This window comes from Megascapheus bottae, chromosome 13, assembly GCF_031878675.1.
Source record: "Megascapheus bottae isolate mThoBot1 chromosome 13, mThoBot2.hap1, whole genome shotgun sequence".
In the NCBI taxonomy this organism is placed as follows: Eukaryota; Metazoa; Chordata; class Mammalia; order Rodentia; family Geomyidae; genus Megascapheus; species Megascapheus bottae.
In genome coordinates this window covers 10,106,199-10,126,698 of record NC_143521.1, presented here as the reverse complement: position 1 = coordinate 10,126,698, position 20,500 = coordinate 10,106,199, and the positions used below count along the sequence as shown (strand labels likewise).

At 42.1% G+C, this 20,500-nt stretch overlaps 1 protein-coding gene across 4 annotated transcripts in view; it reads right to left on the bottom strand.

Moving 5' to 3' along the window:
• Window positions 1-8,278: 8,278 nt before the first annotated feature.
• Wdfy3 (WD repeat and FYVE domain containing 3) overlaps window positions 8,279-20,500 on the bottom strand; it is a 179,624-nt gene continuing 167,402 nt past the window's right edge. For all 4 annotated transcript variants that reach the window (XM_090343279.1, XM_090343281.1, XM_090343280.1 and 1 more), the window contains 6 exons: window positions 18,298-18,480; window positions 17,298-17,394; window positions 14,758-15,081; window positions 14,005-14,116; window positions 13,284-13,481; window positions 8,279-11,620 (listed from right to left, as the gene is read on the bottom strand). In XM_090343279.1, the coding sequence (XP_090199405.1) occupies window positions 11,497-11,620; window positions 13,284-13,481; window positions 14,005-14,116; window positions 14,758-15,081; window positions 17,298-17,394; window positions 18,298-18,480 (1,038 nt within the window). In that variant the 3' untranslated portion in view covers window positions 8,279-11,496. The remainder of the gene's footprint in view (window positions 11,621-13,283; window positions 13,482-14,004; window positions 14,117-14,757; window positions 15,082-17,297; window positions 17,395-18,297; window positions 18,481-20,500) is intronic.

Genomic DNA, 20,500 nt, shown 5'->3' with positions numbered 1-20,500 from the left:
ATTGAGGCGACAGCACACTGGATGTGTTTCGTCAGCATTGTCTCCAGAAAAACCTGGGACTGCCACCAAAAACATTAGAGGAAGGAATTACTTTTTAAAAGCAGGACATGCACAAGTTAGTTTTCAGCATGCTTCTATTTGCCCTATCAACAGCTCCAAATGTGAATTATACATGAATTTAGGGTACCAAAGCTTAAAAAAAAAAAACGCAGTGTGATGGATCTTAGATACGAACCACTTAAGTTTGCACAAGTTAAAATTCCTTGAAGCCTCAGGAATCTCGCCACATTTTTATTAAAGTAACTGCTGAGGCATTGTGAGACAGGATTATGAGAGCAGTAATAAATACATGTATTATGAACTATTATAAACTAAGAAACTAAAAGTATTTGGGGGGGTCATAGCTTTCCTCAAATATACTTTTAGACTTGGTTGTACATTAACCTACGTATAAAACAAAACCCTTAATTTTAACAGAGCTCTAAAGATTAACCTTTTTGGCATACTTTTATAGCATGTATATTAAAATAGGCTATATTTTAGCAAACAATCACCATAAAATCCTGACTGTGATTGTTATATTTGCACTGAGTAGGGGGTTTAGATCCCACTGTGGCAATGGCATGTGAGAAAAATGACTCCGAATTTCTTTCACAGAAATGACTTATTGTTTCAAGTTTGCTACTTGAGAAAGGTCTTTAGCACAATCTGATGCGTGACTTTATAACCCATAGGATGCACATGTTTTCCTAGGGCTCTTTTCTGTGCTGGTGCATATGCCGTTACTGTCTGAGAAGAAAAAGACCATTCCCTCCTCCATTCTTTTCCTTATATTAACTTTTCATTTGCACTTTGGTTTAAACAAATAGCATCACCTTGTTCAATGAAGAAGAAAAAGTAGCAGCAGTTGTATATACTGTACATGGGTGATAAGTGTCAATCAGTTCTCTGAGTCTTTTTATGGAAACCGAGATAGGAAAATAAAACAAAAACAAATCAGATTTTGACTCTTGTGCTTCTTTTTTTTTCACATTGAAGAAGCAGCAGTCCTTTATTCAACTGTGTTTACAATAGATCTAGCACATATAAATAGTATTGCTTTAAAAAAGGCGCGGGTACAAATATGAAAGAATGCTAAATAGGGTTGGTTAATTCCCCCAGTATTGGATATACTTCAGCACTGCTTCACGGCGCCACCTACAGGGAAAAAGAAGGTAAGTTTTAGTGAGTGGCCTTACTGAATCTGTGGTTCATACCTGAGTTTGTAATGACACACTGACTTTGTGTGTGAGTATCTGAATAATGCTGTTCCTTACTGTAACTCCAAACTGTGGGCCTCCTGTGGGGAGGCCTGTTTTTTCAGCCATTGTGTTCCCAGTGACTGGATCAGAGAACTCCATCCCAGAGCTTCCTTTAGCACAGCTCTTAAGGTGGGCTTCATTGTTCTTCACTGACTGAAAGGTTCAGGGAGATGAGCAGCTGGTTAGGAATCCTGGTTTTCAGCTTTCCGTCTACTCCTCTGTGGTCTGTCTCCTATGGGTAGACACAGGCTGAGAGGACTGCGCAGAAAAGACCACTTCTGTTCTTTCTGCATCTTGTTCCTCAAATGGAAGAGCCCAGCAGGTCGCTGCAGCAACCTTGGATGTCCACAGGGATACCACTGACACCATGCTTTGTTTGGGAAGAGGATAAAACTAGAATACATAGTTTCCTGTTTACTCACAGGCAAGTATGTGAGGTGAGTTGTGAGCAGAGTGGTGACAGATGCATAGACCCCCAGGTGTGTGGGAAACCAAGGGACCATCTGACCTCCACTGAGGTCCTGTCTATCCACATCCAGACCTCTGTCCTTCTAGAAACTTACAAAGCCTCAGTAAAAATCAGGCCAAAATTACAAATGTGTCTAGAGGTGGAGAATCTACTTTTAACTCACCTAGAAAAGGCTGACAAGTGGAACATTTGCTGGTGATGGCACGTCCTCCCGCACATGTACAAAGGTTAGGGGCTCACAAGGCCAGAGCCTTGCCAGGAAGTCCTGCTGCCCTCTTCATGATAAGATGGACTGTCTTCTGCAGGAGCTGGGCTGGGTGGACTAGGTGTAAACTCTTAAATCGCATTCCTGGTTGGATCCTGGTGGTTTTCTGTTCAAGAATCTCTGATTGTAAACTTCATATAGGGAATGGGCAAGTGACAAGTTTGGGAAACTTTTTGTGTGTGTGGGTCATGGAGCTTGAACAGCCTGGGCACTGTCCCTTAGCTCTTCAGCTCAAGGCTACCGCCCTACCCCTGGGCCTGGGTGTTGTCCCAGAGCTCTTCAGCTCAAGGCTACCACTCCACCCTTGAGCTAAGCCTCACTTCTAGGAGTTAATTGGAGATAAGGTTCTTTTGTGCCCGGGCTGGCTTTGAACTTTGATCCTCAGATCTCAGCCTCCTGAGTAGCTAGGATTATAGGCATGAGCCACTTGGCACCACGCCAGGCTTTGGGAAACATTCTTGAATAATATATTGAGGATATTTTTTTATAGGTTTGAGTGCATCTCAACAACTGGTGAAGGAGTGGGAATCAAAAGTTTCAACTAGTCCAGGTAAGACGGTAACAGTTGACTAGTTAGAGATTCTATTTTCTTCCAGCAAGATTTATTGAGATGTAACATATATTCTCCAACATTGCACAACCATACCAACTCCAGAAAGTTTCCAGTGCAGCCAACCCTACTCTAACTCCAACCTTAGATAACCACTGGTCTACCTCCTTACTATACAGATTGGCCTTTTCTAGACATCAAATAAATGAAACTTTCCAGTATGTCATTCTGTGTATCTGGAATAATGCCTGCATATTTCAGTATGTCTCTTTTGATGAACTTCATAGTTTGCTAATCTGTTGACAAAATGATGAGCATTTTGATTATTCTCAGTTTGGAGCTCTTAGGAAAAATACTGCTATAAATATTTGTGGGCAAATAAGTCCACCTTTTTATGGTGTGTCCATGTCCTAGCATGTACAAGGCCCTGAGTTCAGATCCTAGTGCAGAGGAGCTGAGGGAGGAGAGAGGGAAGGATAAGACGGATGGGGAGAGGAAGCAACTTGTGGAAGTGGAAACTTAAAAACTCAGGATTAAAATGGCTACGAAATTGATCACTGGTTTCTGCTTGAAGGCATTTTGTACTTATAAGCTATTAAGTTAGAATATGTATCAACATGAACCCAGAAAAAAAATGGAGAATCTAAGATTGAACCACTAGCACACTTGATAATTGCTTTGGCACACATATTTTTCTTTCTCTTGGCAGAACCAGCTACCAAAGTCAGATTGAAGTTTATGACCCAAAGCTGCTTGGGTTGATGTGTTTGCCGTGATAGATTCTTCTAAAATCAGTTTACAAAGGAATAGTTTCCTTTTAGGAACATAAATAGCATTTGTTTAGTTGTTCTGAGGTGCTGAAATTCGAAGCTTGCCTGTATAAGAACATGCTCCATCCAGTGGTGCAGGAAGCCCCTCCCACTCGGGAGAGTAGCACTTAGGCGAAGAGCTTTTGTTTGAAGTCTAGTAGTGTGGGCAAGGTCATAAGCAAGTTGTTTCTTTTTACACCTGTGTACTCTGCACTGGAATCAGGCCTGCAGTTGCACTTTGCCTCTGTTAAGCAGGAAATGTGATAGCCGACAGTCAAGGTTGAAGTTTAATGCTTTATCTTGGTGATTAGGTAGGGCAGGATTTACGCATCGATGATAATGAAATAAAATTCTAATGACACTGCCAATGGCACATAAAAGGAACTGGAAGCTGGGATCTAGGTGTAAAGGCCCTGGGCTGAGAGGCAGTGAGCTTAGGAAAAGAACAGGATTCTGCCAGCCTCCAGGGACCCCTTGTTGCTTTGTGAAGTGAGGGTTTGGGCTTCATGACTTGCTCCTCTGGCCCGTGTGTAAGCATGAGGATGCGTTCCCATCCTGGTTTGTGTGTATATCCTTCTCCCCTGTGATGTTCAAATTTCCAAATTCATGTCCATGAGTGTATTCAAAGCATACTTATCAGGTTATGCCTTTCCTGTATATATCACTGCATAACCTGTGTGGCAGTGCTTTGAGGACAAGTGTTATAGTAAGGGAAACTCAGAATTGGAGAAGTTGGGGCCATCGCCAAGACCACATGATAAGTAGTAGAAAAGAAACATGTATGCAGACTAACAGTATATTGTACTTTTTAGAACTGAATACAACATTAAACAATAGTATTAGTAGATTTTGTTATTGCTTTACTCTTGACTAGAATAATTGTGTGTGGGAGGGTGTGTATGTGTATATGTGTGTGTGTTTGTATGCTGGTCCTGAGGCTGAACTCAGAGCCTATGCACTGTCAGCTATACCTCTAGCACAGCTTTTTGTTGGTTAATTGGGGATAGAACCTATGTACTATTCTATTCTTCCTCCGCTAGCTTTGAACTTCAGTCCTGACCTGTTTGCAGATGCAAACACCCAGTGCTGTGGAATGAGGCCAGGTAATGAACTTAGCAGGTTACAGTGGGGGCCCAGGTGAACGTGTTGGGTATGCTCAGGATGTTAGCAAATGGGAATGCAAGCGTGCAACTTGACAATGCAGATGGCATCTCGTGTTCTAATCTAGACCCCTAGGCGTCAGGTCTTGTGACTATTTTCTTAGACGTCAACCTTCTTTGCCGTCACCAGCGCATCGATACTTGTATGCGATGTAACAGCAGTGCATAGAGCTGTGGACCCGCAGTATGAATCAAGTCTGTGGCACGAAACTGTCAGCAGCAGCCATTGCATTTAACTTCACTGCCAAGCACTTGCCATAAAATCAAGTGCCTGCTTCATGTAACTGTGCTTGGAGAGGCAGTAAAAATGACTTCTCTTATTCAGTCCTCACCTCTCAGTAGTGTGACTCCAAGTGAAAGATACCCACGTGGCACTCACACCAGAGCAGTAGACTGCTCTGAAGAGCACGTGATTGGACCATGAGCCGGACCGGCCTCTTCTACACAACACCCTAGTTTGTGGCTGCTGGAGCAATGACAGCTAGGCAGTCTGGCAGACAGGGTCTTGGTAACTGACAGCTGACAAAGTGAGCCTCTGAGAACAGTGATCCATTTTTTTAATGCAAAACAATTTTGGGAAATGTGCATGTACTATAAAACTTAGATTTCCTGAGCCCTCTGGCAGCATTCTAATACTATCTATCATCTATCTTTTGCCAGTGCTGGGGCTTGAACTCAGGATCTGGGCACTGTCCTTGGGCTTTCTCAAGGCCAGAGCTCTACCACTTGAGCCACAGCAACACTTCCAGCCTTTTCTGTGTATGTGTTACCTAGGAATTGAATCCCGGGTTCGTGCATGCTAGGCAAGCACTCTACCACTAGGCCAAACTCCTGGCCCCTCCACCCTTTAAAAATATAGTAAAATGTCAGCACTGGGAAGATGGGCTAGATCACTTACTCCACAGTGGTAGATAATGTAGTTCACTAGTCCACCAACACATGAGATGTGCATAACGCTACAGCTGTGGATAGGTATGAGTGCAAGATGAATCAATGGATTTCAGTCCAAGAGCATAAACATTTCTGTTATGGTTTCAGTCTCTAGAGTAGCCAGTCTTTAAGCTCCTTAGCTGGGTGTGGTGGCACACAGGTAGAACCTGACGTATTTGGGAAGGAGAGACTGCCAAACAATGTTTGATAGAACTAGCTCCAAAAACAAAACACAAAGTCCAGAGAATGGAGGCAGGGCTGAAGTGGTATAGCACTTGCCTAGTATGGAGGAGGCCCTGAGTTCAATAACCAGTATTGCAAAATCATCTTAATCCATGAAGGAACAGAAGCTGGACAGAGAGCTGCAAAATCACCTAATTCCACTATGCTAATTCCTTTGTATGGAAAAGGGATATAAAGAGATATGCATTTTATGTTAATATCTAATTATAATTATTCTAAAATGAAGTTACTGTGGACATTTTTGTATCTTGGCTTTAGTGTCTACCACAATGAGTTTTGCTAGATGTAGCCATACAAAGGAAAGAGGTTTCGGGCAAGCAATTTTCTTAAGACAAAAAATATAAAGAAGTACCATAGCACCATCTTAACTTCTTCTTAAGCTCCCAGGCAGGGTTTGACCTCAGAGAAGCTGCTGCAGAGGGGCAGAAACAGGACTTCAGGAATTTCCAAGCTGGTTAGAACTATGGCCTCAGGGTTGTTTATTTTTTAAATTTTAACATGTATTATATATGTTTAAAATGTGTGTGGTTGTACAAAGGAGTTAATTCAACATGTTGAGTTTCATGAGCACATCTGCTCAGTAACACTCCACTGTTTTCCATCATCTCACCCACATCCATCCATCCTCTCAGTCTACCTGGTTCTGTTTTCACATATGTACATTGAAAACACTCTTTGCATTTGTCTGCCCCTTCCCTTAACCACCCCATCCCCGCTCCTTCAGCCCCCAGTTTGATCTCTTCCCCTACCAACACATTTCAGCTTCCTGATACTCTATTTAAGTGTTATTTGTCCAAAAATCCCCCCATTGCAGTTCTCTATGATGTATACCATACTTTAGCCATTAGGATTGTGTGTGTATGTGTGTGTGTGTGTGTATGTATATATATATATATATCTATATAATCCTGTATGTTTTCATGTTTGTAGATCTAACTTTCACATGAGAGAAAACTTGAGCCATTTGTCTCTCTTAGACTCATTTCACTTTTTTTCTAGATCCAGTCATCTCCCGGCAAATAATATTCTTCCTCATGGATGAGTAAAATTCCCTATCTAATCTATCTATTGCATTTTCTTGATCTATTCATCTGGGCTTTTGCCATGACTTGGCTTCAGTGAACAGCAGAGCAGTGAAGATGGGGGTGTGTCTTATTGTATACTGACTTGTAAACCTTTGGGTAAATGTCCAAGAGTGGTAGTTTACATTCTCATTAACAATCATCCCCACCAGCGCTGTTGCTATTCTTGATGATGGTTAAGCTTACTGGAGTGAGATGGAATCTCAAGTGTCGTTTTGATTTGTATTACCTTTATGGCAGAGATCTTGAGCATTTATTCAAATGTCTGTTGCATCGTGACCTCAGTCTTGATTGCTAGCTGAGGCTTTTGGACGTGGTGCCTCTGGTGTGGTGGCTCAGCATTAACAAAACAAGCCCCCAACAAATATAATAGTTATGCAATGCAATGGATGGGGAGAAACAAGGATATCAGGCCCACCCATCAGATATCCCTTTTGCTGCTACAAACCAATGAGGCAGAGAAATTTTGTTGAAAATGAGCAGCACATGGTAGAAGAGCCCTTGTACTGATATATACATTATATATACATATATGTATGTGTATATATATATATATATTTTTTTTTTTTTTTGCCAGACCTAGGGCTTGAACTCAGGGCCTCAACACTGTCTTGGGTTTTCTCAAGGCTAGAGCTCTACCACTCGAGTCACAGCACCACTTCCGGCTTCTGTGTATCATGCTACGCAAGGACTCTACCACACTCGTAGCCCCTATTTAATTGTTTTAAACTGTGAAAGCATTTCTGCAAATCCTACAGTGCCCATCCTTGGTGGCATCTTCTCAAGGACATCAGAGCTATGAGTGATAATGCATGGTGACATGGGAACTGTCCTGACTTTCTCTTACTAGTCACTGAAAAAAGAAAAGGTCTCAGTATTCCTTTCCCTTCTGCTACCACAGTGGACATGCAATAAGTATAGTCACCTCATCTGTGATACTCTGCTGTCCCAGCTTCAAATGAACTTAGTTATACAGACACTGTCTTTTCTTCGGAAGGCTTTTACAAAACTAAATGAAGAGTTGAAAGTTCTAACATTCTCTAAGGCTGAACTGGAAAGATTAGTAACCAGTGGCTGTCAGATTTCCTATCCCAAAGAGGGATAAAAGCCTAGGACACACCTCTCTCATTTTGCAAGATGATGGATACAGAGTATCACTCAGAAAGGAGGAACCGCAGATTTTTTTCTGAGCGATCCTCAATCTTGAGAATCATTTCTCTCAGAAACTCCTGGCCTCTCTGAGACAGTCACCAGCCCTGGCAATCCAGCACAGCTGGATATTCAGAATAAAAGGAGCTTGACTCTCTAGGACAGAACAAATGAACTGGAGCTTGCACTAGACTAAGGACCAACATCTCTAGGCTTTTAAGCAAATATGAAAGAATCATTTGCAACTAGGAAAATGCTGTATGAAGTTTAAACAACTATTATACCTGGTTGTTTTAAGAACTGACTTTAAAACAGCTTCATTTTTTTGTGGTAAATAGTAGGTATTTATTTGAAATGAAAAAAATACTTCAGTACCTGGACTACTGCATTTAATCATGTATTGTCATTGTGTTACTCTACCTTTCTGCATCAGAGACAGATATACAATGAACATTCAGAGATCACAGGTTGCACACTAGCTAGGAATTCTTCAGGCCTTTTACATAACCACCAAAAAACAGATATTGGATTCTGCAATATAGTACAAAAGTCCACAATCAATCCAGTCTTAGCCAGTATCAATTTACTTCCATTGCTGTACAAATAATTGGCCATTACTAGGGCTTACAAGTTAATAACAGGACAAAAATATACATTGCACTGACACAAAAAGTCAGCTGTGTTAATAGTCATGCAACAAGTAACCAAACTTGCTGAAATTAAAAATCCTTTCTAAAAACAGTTTTAACAGCATAAATATTTTATACACAGTTCATTTACCAAAACAAAATGTATTTAAATGATACAAAGCAAAAATAAGTTTCTACCAACTTTATACATAAGAAAGTGCAAAATAACTTATCTAGAGTGTTTTGCTATTATCCAGATGGATGGCTGCTACGGGCAGCTATTCTCTTCTTCAAAAGCATGACATTACACTTGCACACTACGCACAAATGTTAAGAGTACACGGATGAAGACATGGAAGGATGGTTGGTTGGAGGGATAGACAAACAGACTACAAAGATCAGGCAGGAGCCCTGTGCTGTGCACTCAGACGAAGGATACAGACTACAGAAAGGTGGATGCACAGTTGAGTATATAGGTTGGTAAACAAATTTACATGGAATACAGAAAGATACCCAGAGAAACAATGAACTGACATGAGTGTACTTATGTGTGAGTGATTCTGTGATTTCTGCATTAGAAACAAAAGGAAAGGAAACCTGATTGAATAAAACAGTTGCCCACAGCACCAGCTGCCAGAGGAAATCCTAGCATGAGGGTTTTGGTATCCACCTCGTTCTGGAAGTTGTGTTGGAAAGTTTAAAAGTGTTCATCCCATAAAACTGCAGATTACATAGAGAAATAACCTTTGAATAACTACACACACACACACACACACACACACACACACACACACACACTCCCCTAGATTCAAGTCTTTAAAGAATACCTCTGCCATTGGGTATGGGGTAAACATGGTTCCTGGGCGAAAAGAGAATGCTGCTTTTCAGCAGTGTTAGAATGACAGGCAGACCCGCCGAGCGAGCGCCCACTGGGTGAGTGCATGGGTCTGACACGGGTGGACGCCAGCATCATTTTTAGAAGTAAAGTAAGCCGGTGATGGGGAGAGAGGAAAGAGTGAGACACAGAAAAGAGAACACAACGTTTTCTTTTTCAAGTGAAAGTATTAATGCCAAGAATCCTTTTATTCAAAAGTATATTTCAACTTTTAGAAATGGAAGTGTTGGAATCCATTTTGATATGTGATCCTAACAGACTGTAGGCTCAATCAAACCTTGGTAAATAAAGATTGAAATTTAGTAAGCATAAGGCACTGAAAGCAGCCTTTAGACTTTCTCTTGGAGACCTAGTTATCAGGAAGAACAATCTGCTCTTACGCTTGTTTCAGCCCAGAAGGTACGATCACTATTGTACCAAATGCCTATTTTTGAATGCGTGTGCATACATGCACGTTTTAGTGCATTACTGTGCCTGTCACCAGGGCCTAAGGATGAAAGAGTTGGGAGAGTCAAAGCCACTGTCCTCTGCGTGACACATGTCTCCATGAGGAGGTGAAGGCCTGTCCTTCCTTTCCTGGGCCACGAATGATCGATCCTATGTGTTTCAAATCACAGGGCTTTTAGAATGGTTCATACTATTATCACTAAGTATCTGAAAATGTTAAAATCTAGATTAATTGTTTTATTTGATTTCATATATATATATTTATATTTATGTACATAACACACATTTTTAAAAAAATCCCACCACCAGAGCTTTTTTTTTCTGTAAACTAAACTTCTCTCTTAGCCCCCACCAGCTTTAAGCCCCCACTGGATTTGTATGTCTGTATCCAACTAGAACAAATTAAATAACTAAATATTAAAATACTGTAATTATATTCATAGCAAAAACAAAAAAATAGACATTGGTACAGTATAAATCTCACTGTTTTCAGGTAGATGACATTAAATGGTAAAGGTTAATTTGAAGCAGTTCTGACATGATCCAGTTTTACAACAAGGTTTAAATGTGACTTCTATACACTTTTTTTTTCTTTACCCTTTTATTTTTGAAAATATGCTATAGTAGAACTTTAGTGTCACCAAAGACACATACTTATTATATTCTATGCAAGAGAAGCTGATTTGGGGTTACATGCAAATATATTCCAATTATTTGAGGCAGGCTGTACCTGGTACTACACAGATCACAGCCCCCTAACGCAATGCTAAGAAGGCATTCTGACCACGGCAGACTGCAGAGCAGTTTAAACAGGGCCATTACGTCAGAACAATGCCGAGATGGCGTGCAGCCAGGCACCCAGAATTTCCAGGCTATCTTATGGCTGGGCCTCTTTTCTGCCACATTGGTTCCTAAAGAAGGTCCACGTTATTTTGGTTACTAGCCTAGCTTAAGTGGAGATACTGTGGGCAACTTGGAAAGAAATGGTATCAGGCACACAGGCAAGATTTGAAAAGAAAAAGACCACAGGTAATGTCTCTGAGGATTTAAAAAACATATTTATAATTAATTGGTAAGTGAGAGATGTTAGACAAACCATAAGTTCATTGAGTTAGTGGTTTAGTTTGAAGTCTCATGTTACAGGCAGTCAAGTCCTTATTTAGAAAAAAAGGCCTTTATATCTATTTACAATATACACAGTTACTTGCAAAGAAGTCAGATTTACAACCATTTTCTAAAAGCCTTTTTGTTGTTGGTTTTCCCAAATAAGGATGAGTAGCTCTATAAAAATGAGATGCAGGAAAAGACAGCTAAGGAGTGAGGATTTCTCTCTTGGAGACAGCTACTGTTACCAGGGAGGATGGGAGAGTGAGGATGGGGAACGGGCGCGGCCTCTCCTCTGCTATTGGCTGCACGCCACCCTGGGAGGCAATGACCCCTTTGGGCTCCACGCGTCACACACACAGTATGAAGAGATGTAAACGGAGACTGCTTCAACGCCTTCCGAGCTGTGACAGGAATGGGAGATGGTCTACAGACCATGGTGTCTGGTCAGCTTGTTCAGTCTTCAACAATTCCGCGGCCCATCTTCTGAACCCCTCTCGTGCTGTAAGTTATAGTAACAGTTCTGACAAACACGCACTGGGGATGAGATCTTTAGGCGCTTGATTTCTGACTGAAATCGACTGCACCTAGAGGAAAGGAAAACAGTTATTTATTGGTCCTCTGCATGAGTGATCACAGGGACCACAAATGACTCAAGAATTAAAGGGAAGGGCCGGGAGTGTGGCCCAGTAATAGAGTGCTTGCCTAGCATGCACAAAGCCCTGGGTTTGGTCCATACCACATACACAGAAAAAGCCAGAAGAGGTTCTGTGGCTTAAGTGGTAGAGCTAGTCTAGCCTTACGAAAGCTCAAGGACAATACCCAAGCCCTGAGTTCAAGCCCCAGAACTGGAAAAACAAAGGGAAAATGAAGTGCCATGCCAAAAACAATGTTAAAGGCCTTTTCGTTTGAACACAAGCACCAAAAGGAGGGCTATATAATTTATTTCAGCCCATGACACAAAGCGATGCCCTATGAAGCTAGAGCAGGCAGCTGTTCCTAATGGATGCAGATGAACAGCTGGATGTGAGACCAACTTACCCAGGTGTCCAGTGTGCACATTAGGCAGGCACATTAGCCCGGAGCTTCACTTATTACAATTTTCCCTTGGAAGTGACAAGGCTCACTGAGTATTTCTGAAGTCTACATTGGTGCTGGGAACTTGTCACTGACCATTTTACTTCTAGTATATTTTTTGTTAGCACACAGGAATGACAGGTTTTAGGGATTCACAGATCTACTTCCATCAGCTTTTTTCTCTTTTTAGTTTCCACATCTCAGAGAGAAGAGGTGGCATTTGTCCTTATCAGACTTGTCTTGACACAGGATGCCCTCTAGTCCCACCCATTTTCCAAATAACAGGCTCTCATTCATGATGGTGAGAAAACTACTGCATGGTATATGCATGGTGTGTTTTCATGATCTACTCATTCACGGATGCACATACATTAATTCTATGTCTTGACTATAGTGAGTGGGCTCCAGAGGCATCTCTTTTGTGTGCTCAATTCCTTTTCTACTCAGGAGTGGGACAGCTGGGTTGTAAGTTAGTTCTAGTTTTAGGTTTTTCAAGAACTTTATATTTCATAATGGAGGTACTAAATCCCATCCCCACTAACAGTGTGGGCATTTCCCCCTCACATTCTTGCCAGCACTGGTTTTATGCTTTTGATACTAGTCATTCTGACTGGAGGAGGTATATCACTGTAGTTTTGGTTTGCATTTCCTGATGGCTAAGATTAGGGAGCATTATTTCATATACTTAGTGGTTACTTGTCAAGTATCTCTTCAGATCACTTGATTATTTTAAAAGTGGATTACCTAGGGCTTTTTGTAAGTTTTTAAAATTCCTCATACATTCTGTATATTGTCTGTCTGATGAACAGTCCATTCTCTAGACTGTCTTTTCATTGTGTGGACTATTTCTTATGCTCTACAGATTTGTAGTTTGCTGTGGTCCCATGGATGATCTCTGCTTTTTTTCCTGTATTATTGAAGTCCTATCCAGAAAACTGCCTACACTAATATCCTGAAGTGTTTCCTCTATAGGTTCTTCAAGTAATTTTCATCTGAGCTCTTACATTAATGTTTCATCACTAGTATAAGACAAGAACAAGGAGAAAGTGCCGAATGGTAACTCTTCACCCAGCACACTATACTGGAGTCACCAGAGCCCAGTCAGGACCATGTGCCAGGCGAAAGTGACCTTCGCAGTGAGTACCCTGTGATCTCACAAGCATCCCATCTTACTTCTGGCAGAAGAGCTGTCCACAGTTCCTGCAGTGGTGTCGTCTCTCTGTGAGGGAAAACCTCACTGAGCAGCCAGAGCAGCTGTCCCCGCCTTCGTCCTTCACCCAGTGGTCAGCAGCTGATCGGCCTGGCTGGTCACTCACAGACCAGCTGAACACTCGGCCTCGACTGTCACCAATGAGGATCCTACTGTGATCCCTGCGGGAGACATGAGAAGCTGGTGGTCTGGCATACAGAGATGCGGATGCCCTTGGTTTCCTCAGGAAAGTTCCTCAGGAGTAAACCAGACTGAGCCTCAGTTTACCCTTCTCTATTTCTTCGACTTGTTTGTTTTTAAAATCTTAACTTTATTGTAAAGGTGATGTACAGAGGAATTATAGTTACATAAAGTAATGAATATATTTCTTGTTGAAAATTGTTACCTCCTTCCCTCCTTTTTCCCACTTTCTCTCCCTGCCACAAGCTGTAAAGTTAATTTCCAACATAGTGGCTTGTGAGTATTGCTTCCTTGTTCTCTGTGAAGGCAGATTATTATTATTTTTTAAAATTCAGAATTAAAATCTACACACCAATAGATTTCTTGTACAGATTTAAAGATTTGTGGCTACACAGATGAACAAACGTTAAATCTGCTTTCCTTAAGGATAGCTGATACGAGATCCCTAGCTATACCAATACTCAGAGGGGACAGGGAATGGGAAGTGGCCAGCCTGGCACTTACTTGGAGATGCCCAGGGCAGTGACTTCAGCTGGGTGTGTGTTGTCCTTTCGATCGAAGGCCGTGTGCATCGTTAGCTTGCTCCTGAATACAAGCTGCCGCTCCCAACGGTATCCTGGAGTGAAGAAGTGGAAGGTGAGACCACACTAACCTGAGGGGTAGAGGTGATGCATCAGATACTGGCCTGAGAGCCAGGATGTGTCCATACACAGCCCAAGTGGCTGCTGCTGTCCAGCTCAAAGAGTAACCAAGAGCCAGTCAGATACAGAAGAGGAGGGGAAACCTCCAATATAGGAAGAGTCTGAAGACCTGCCTCTAACCCGTTATAGAAAAGCTGCCTGCCAATGCACTTGTATTGATTGGTTATTTCTTTTGTCTGAGAACAGGATTCAAACTTGGTATCTGACACTTTTGCTCATTGGCTGGCACTCTACCACCTGAGTTATACCTCTAACTCCACTTGTATTCATTTGCAATACTTGCAAAAGCTTTCCCAATTTTATAATTTGGGAATGAACATGGTTTTTGGCCTGAGGTTCTTCTTCTTCAATCATACTAATAACAGGGCAGCATGTTGCAAATATCTTTGTAGAATGGACTGTCAATGCACTTTACTGAGAGGACTGGTAAGAGGCCTTTCTTAGTGGGTGGCCAGGAAGTACAGCACGTGGGGTGAGCTAGAGCCCAGGGCCTCAGTCCCTCACCGCACACTCCTTCAAAAAGTGGGGAATGGAGTGATAGTAGACTTCAAGTTACCAGGCTTCAATCTGCTGTAACTGCGCACTTCAATGGAACTGGGATGGGGGTGGCTCAGGGGCCCCTGCAGGTGAACTCTGGTCTGGCCTTCTGAATAGTTCACAAATATGAAGCCATCTTTTTCATCTAGACTGAGCTGGTCAGACCAGCGCCTGGAGTCATCGGAGCCACTGTCAGTGCACCAGGGGGCTGTGGCCCGGCATGAGGCTGCCCGCGGCCGGTGGCTGGTGCTGCTGGGCTGACTGGGTGTATCCTTAGGATCCTGGCTGACGCTCTGCTCCTCGGCTTCTGAATCGCTGCTGTCCTCATCTTGAGCTTCCTGCCCTGGGGAAAGCATTGGGAGAATTAAAAACCAGATACATCACAGACTTTAGCCTTATCCTATGGGTCTTTCTTTCCTATGCCACTGCAGGACTCAGTAGATAGAATGTTCTAAGCAAAGTACAACCATAGGGAGGGAAAAAGCTAGGAATTCTAACAAATTATAGAGGGCAGAGAAAACCATTTCTGAGGCTGGGGGTACATGCCATGCCTACATTATGGGCTACTTGGGAGGCAGAAATAGGAGGACTAAGAGGTCAAGGTTAGCATGGGTAAAGTTAGCAAGATGTAGTCTCAAAACAAAATATAAACAAGAAGGATGGGGCTCAAGTAGTAGTACCTGCCTGGTATGTGCACAGCCCACAATACAATTCACGTCCTCCTCAGAGCTCTACTCCTCACAGCTGGCTTTGCCTATGCCATAGGCACTACCTATTTGTCTCCCTAAAGCCTGTTGTGTTCTAATGCTATTTTTCTTTCAAGGTTTCATGATTTCTTTAATATCTTACCCAATTCCTTCCTCCTCTGAACTCCTTTCAGTTTCCTGTCTCTTAGGTACTTGAAATTCATGCTTTAAATGATTACATCTGGACATTCTTTTTACAAGGCAGTAGAGAGAAGCTTGAGAGTAAATGATTACAAAAATGAGTATCTGATGGAAGCTTTAAAGATTCTAATTTCTTCCTTTTCCCATTGTTACTTTTCCCATTTTCTCACCTCAGTCCCCCACTTTCATGAAGTAAAATCTAATAGTGGGAAAATCTATGAGATGAGTGTGAGTAATTAGAAAGAAGAGTAAGTAATAAAATCCAAGTACGAACCTACTATTCATGCCTACATTTTCAGCAGAAAAAATATGTGCTTTTTCCTTCCGTGTACTCATCAGAAGGATAACAGACTAGTCTGAACAATTTCCCCTGATGACTTATAATGAACACTAAGGTATACAAAGAGCAGACTTGCTTTTCAGTAAATCCCTACTTATCTTCCTCTGCATCCCATTAGAGCTCAAGCCCCACCACTATTACACTGTCCAGAGATAATCCATTTTATCTCCTCCCCCTCTTTTCCTTTCTCCTCCCTTCCCTTCCCACTTGGCTAGTCAAGCACTTTTGCCACACTATGAACACAGAAGGATGAGGACAGCATCCAGCGTCTCTCACCTGGACTCAACCTTTCCTCCACATCACTAGCTGATCCTCTGTTACTCACCTAGTGGCTTTGCTACGGGGAATGAAAGTTGTTCACTTCTTGTTTGACCCCTTAATCCAATGCCAAACATGCAGTGGGTAGCCCCCAAATGCCTATTGAATCAAAGTGAGTTTTGGGGATTCTATGTTTCCGAGCACCTAGATGATAGTTTAGGTGGGACGTCTTTGGCGGGCTATAATTGACTATGTAGAAATGTACCTGTATTAGCATAATATAAGTATTCAAATGTGCTACATAATCTTTTGTTTCTTTTTTTTTTTTTTTTTGGTCAGTTTGTGAGACTTGAACTCTGGGCCTGGGCACTGTGCCTGAACTCTTTAACTCAAGGCTGGTGCTCTACTAGTTGAGCCACAGTATCACTTCCTGTCTTTTCTCTTTTTTTAAATTATATTTTTATTTTCAAGTCTGTTTTATGGCACTGTTGCCAATCATTCTTTTTTTTTTTTGGTGGGTTATGGGACTTGAACTCAGCCTGGGCACTATCTCTGAGTTCTTTAGCTCAAGGCTACCACCCTATCCCTCGGCCTGGGCATTGTCCCAGAGCACTGAAGCTCAAGGCTATTGTCCTATCCTAGAGCCAGGCCCCACATCCCATTTTCTACAGATTAATTGGAGATAAAAGTCTTGGGTCCTTTTGTGCCCAGAACACTTGGAACCTTGATCCTCAGATCTCAGCCTCCTGCGTAGCTAGGATTATAGGCATGAGCCACTGTGCCCCACTTTGCCAATCATTCTTTAAAGAAATTATCTAGCTCTTTATTTCACTGGAAAACTTCTTCAGAAATAACAATAGATTCTAAGTCATCTGGCTTCCTAAATATTAATGTCGTAGGTAAGCAGGTGTTGGGTGGGGACTGGAGGTAAACTCTAGCCTGCCTCTGTGAATGCATAGCCTCAAGTTTGTGTTTCTGTTGCCTGGTATGTTCATCTAGAATCACACACACACACACACACACACACAAAGGAAAAGAAGAAAGCAATTGAGTATAAAAGCATGTGTAAAATACCTATTTGTGCTTCTGGACAGTTTTCTTGCATTTCTAGAACTTCAACAGGCTCAGGAGCTGGTGTTTCAGGAACCTGCAGAAATTCCATTCTCCAAAACTGCATTTACATAAGCACAAAAAATAAAATCTAGTAAGACACAGGTTAAAGAAACAATGTTACATGTTACCGGGTGAAGAGGAGGGCTGGATAAAACAGCTCATTCCTACGCAAATTTCCCTGCATCTGCCGATCTAGGCTGTTGCAGGGTAGATGATAAGGACTCTAGTTTAACTGCACAAGTTAACATCTGCTTTCTATAAAAATAACTCAGACTCTTGCATACACAAATACGCACTCAGCCTCCCAGAAAGCACCCAGCACGCAGGCTGAGAAAGCAGACTGAGTGAAGGTGCAGGTGTCTGTGTGTAGCACAGTACCCATCACTTTAAGCATGGGACTGTGACTAAGGAGCTACTCTCTGCTTTTGACCAAGAGCACAACCAAAGAAAACAGACATGAAGATAAAAAAGTGAGGGGAAAAATAATGAAGTATTTGAACAGACTATAAAAGTGGTGGTTATGTTTTCTGGAGAGGCCCAGCAACGTCCAACAAAAGATAAAAGTACATTCAGACATCAGGGTGAAGCCATGTGAGACCCGCTCAAGAATGGATGTCTCTGGACAGATTTTCTATAACTCTGTGATTCTCTGAGATTCACCGCTTACTATGTTTTCACACCAATCCATGTGATAGTGCAAAATCCAATGCTTATTTAGTTCACACTGTCAGTACCAGAATGGCATGCATCATAGTAAGCTTTCAAGTACTAAGTAACACCAACAGAACTACTTAAGAGGGAAAGGCTGACTTACTGTTGTTGTCCACGTCTGATAATATGGTGGCCAAATCCTGTGTGAACTGGAGCAGACTTTGCTAAATAAAAAACGTTCCATTTTCTCAGATGTCCTTAAACTACAGACAGCTTTGTAACCAGTACTTGTTTCTCCAAGTGCACTTACCCGAACCACTCCATCTGAGTGTCCTGTGACTATGACGTTCTGTGTATCCCATTCGTTCATCTCTGACACACAACAGCAGACGATCTGCTGGCTCCCACCTGTAAATGTGTTGACACTCACAATAGGATTCCCATTAATGCTCCAGACGTGGATATATGTGCCAGCGCAGGACACAATGTCCCCCTGATGAGAAAAGAAAAGCTCTTCATTTCCTTTGCACTGTGGCCAGTTTCAGAAGCACACCTCGTCCCTGGTCTAGCTCTCCACATAACCTCTCTCATCCCCGGACTTCCAAAATCTATTGACACTTTTCGTTTAGGGGTAGGAATCAACCTCTAATGATTTTGTATAATGAATCCAATCACAAAGACCATAGACCAGAAGAGAAAATTTTCAACTTGGATGCACTGTTACCCTTCGATAAATAAAAAGATACAATCTATGTGACTATATATTATCTATCCTGCTATTTCACCATAATCATAGCAGGGGTGGGAGGGGAACCAAAAAAAAAAAGCTAGTACCTGAATCATTTCTAGTAAATCTTGACTCTGAGCAGATAGGACCTTATGAAGTCACCTCTGGGGGATGGGAAGGGGGGTGTCATAAGCAACTTGCTGAAATCAGAGTCAACATTTGGAGTGTGTCCTCTGCAGCCCCAAAGCTTACAAGCCAGCATCAATCATCCCTAAGCAGGTGGCTCTGGGTTTAGAAAGGGAAGGCAGGCGTGGAGTGACAGCACAACTGAATGGCACTGTCAGTGCTGGTCTGGCTATAGTTCCTGATTCTCACACCCAGCTACTCTACCAACATGGCAGAACTAAATCAAAACCCTGACACTCAGTAAGTGTTTTATCCATTTCAGAAGCCACTGAGCCACTTCAGGCTAGAAGTCACAGCTTTAACTAGAGCTCTGGGTGGTTCCCTGTGCTCTGCACCAGGAAAGGAAGCCCTCCTTCAGTCACTCACTGCAGGGAGCTGTAGTTGCAGTGTACTACAGAAAATCCCTGGGTTATGGGATTGTTATGAACTACGAGAAGACCTACAGGTCAAAGGAACTCTGCCTCCAAATGTAAACGGAAGTAAAGCTGACCAAATGTTGAGTGTAACTGAAACTCTCCACAAGTTACTAAGACATCACAAAAATTCCCAGAGAATGGGACCAGGAGTTTGGAGTGCTTGCCTAATATGCACAAAGACTCGGGTTTGGTACCTCGGTACCACATACATAGAAAAAGCCGGAAGTGGTGCTGAGGCTCCAGTGGTAGAGTTCTAATCCAAGGACAGTGCTCAGGTCCTGAGCTTAAGCCTAAGATTGGCAAAAAAAAAAAAAAAAAAAAAAAATCCCAGAAAACAAAAACAAAATAAAGGAGCGAAGAGTTAGGCCTTAGTGGTAGAGTGTAGAGTGCTTGCCTAGCATGCATAAAGACCCGGGTTCAATTCCTCAGTACCACATACATAGAAAAAGCCAGAAGTGGTGTGGTTTAAGTGGTAGACTTCTAGCTTTGAGAAAGCCCAAGGACAGTGTTCAGGCCCTGAATTTAAGCCCAGGACTGGCAAAAAACCAAAACAAAACAAAAACAACAAAACCCCCAAAATAAGACCTAGTTCTTCTGTAATATGTGCAGCCACTATTGCAATTCAGTGGGTATACAAGGCATAAAACTTAAGTATTTGATTAAATAAAATTCTTACTACTTAATAGCAAACCCTCAAGTACTATAAAAAGACTGAAGCATAACATAAGCATCTGACTCAGCCACACTGCTGAGACAGCAGTTCTGCTGTATCCACACATACATTTCCTTCCTTCCTTCCTTTTTTTCCTTCCTCCTTCTTTTGTGCTGGTCCAGGGGCTTGAACTCAGGGCCTAGAAACTGTCCTTATGCTATTTTTGCTTATGGCTAGTGCTCTACCACTTAAGCCATAGCTTCACTTCTGGCTTTCTGGTATTAACTGGAGAAGAGAGTCCCATACACTTTCCTTGTCAAGCTGGCTTTGAGTCATGAACTCAGATCCCAGCCTCCTAGTAGGTAGGGTTACAGGCATGAGGTTACTGGCACTAGGCCTTGACCCACATGTTTTATGAGGCATTTTAGGTGTAAACATCAGCAAGTCCATCCATAATGTTCTTCTGAAAGCATTTATACCTTTCAAAAATATAGCTCAAACCAAACGACTTTTGGCCTTACATGTCTCCTGC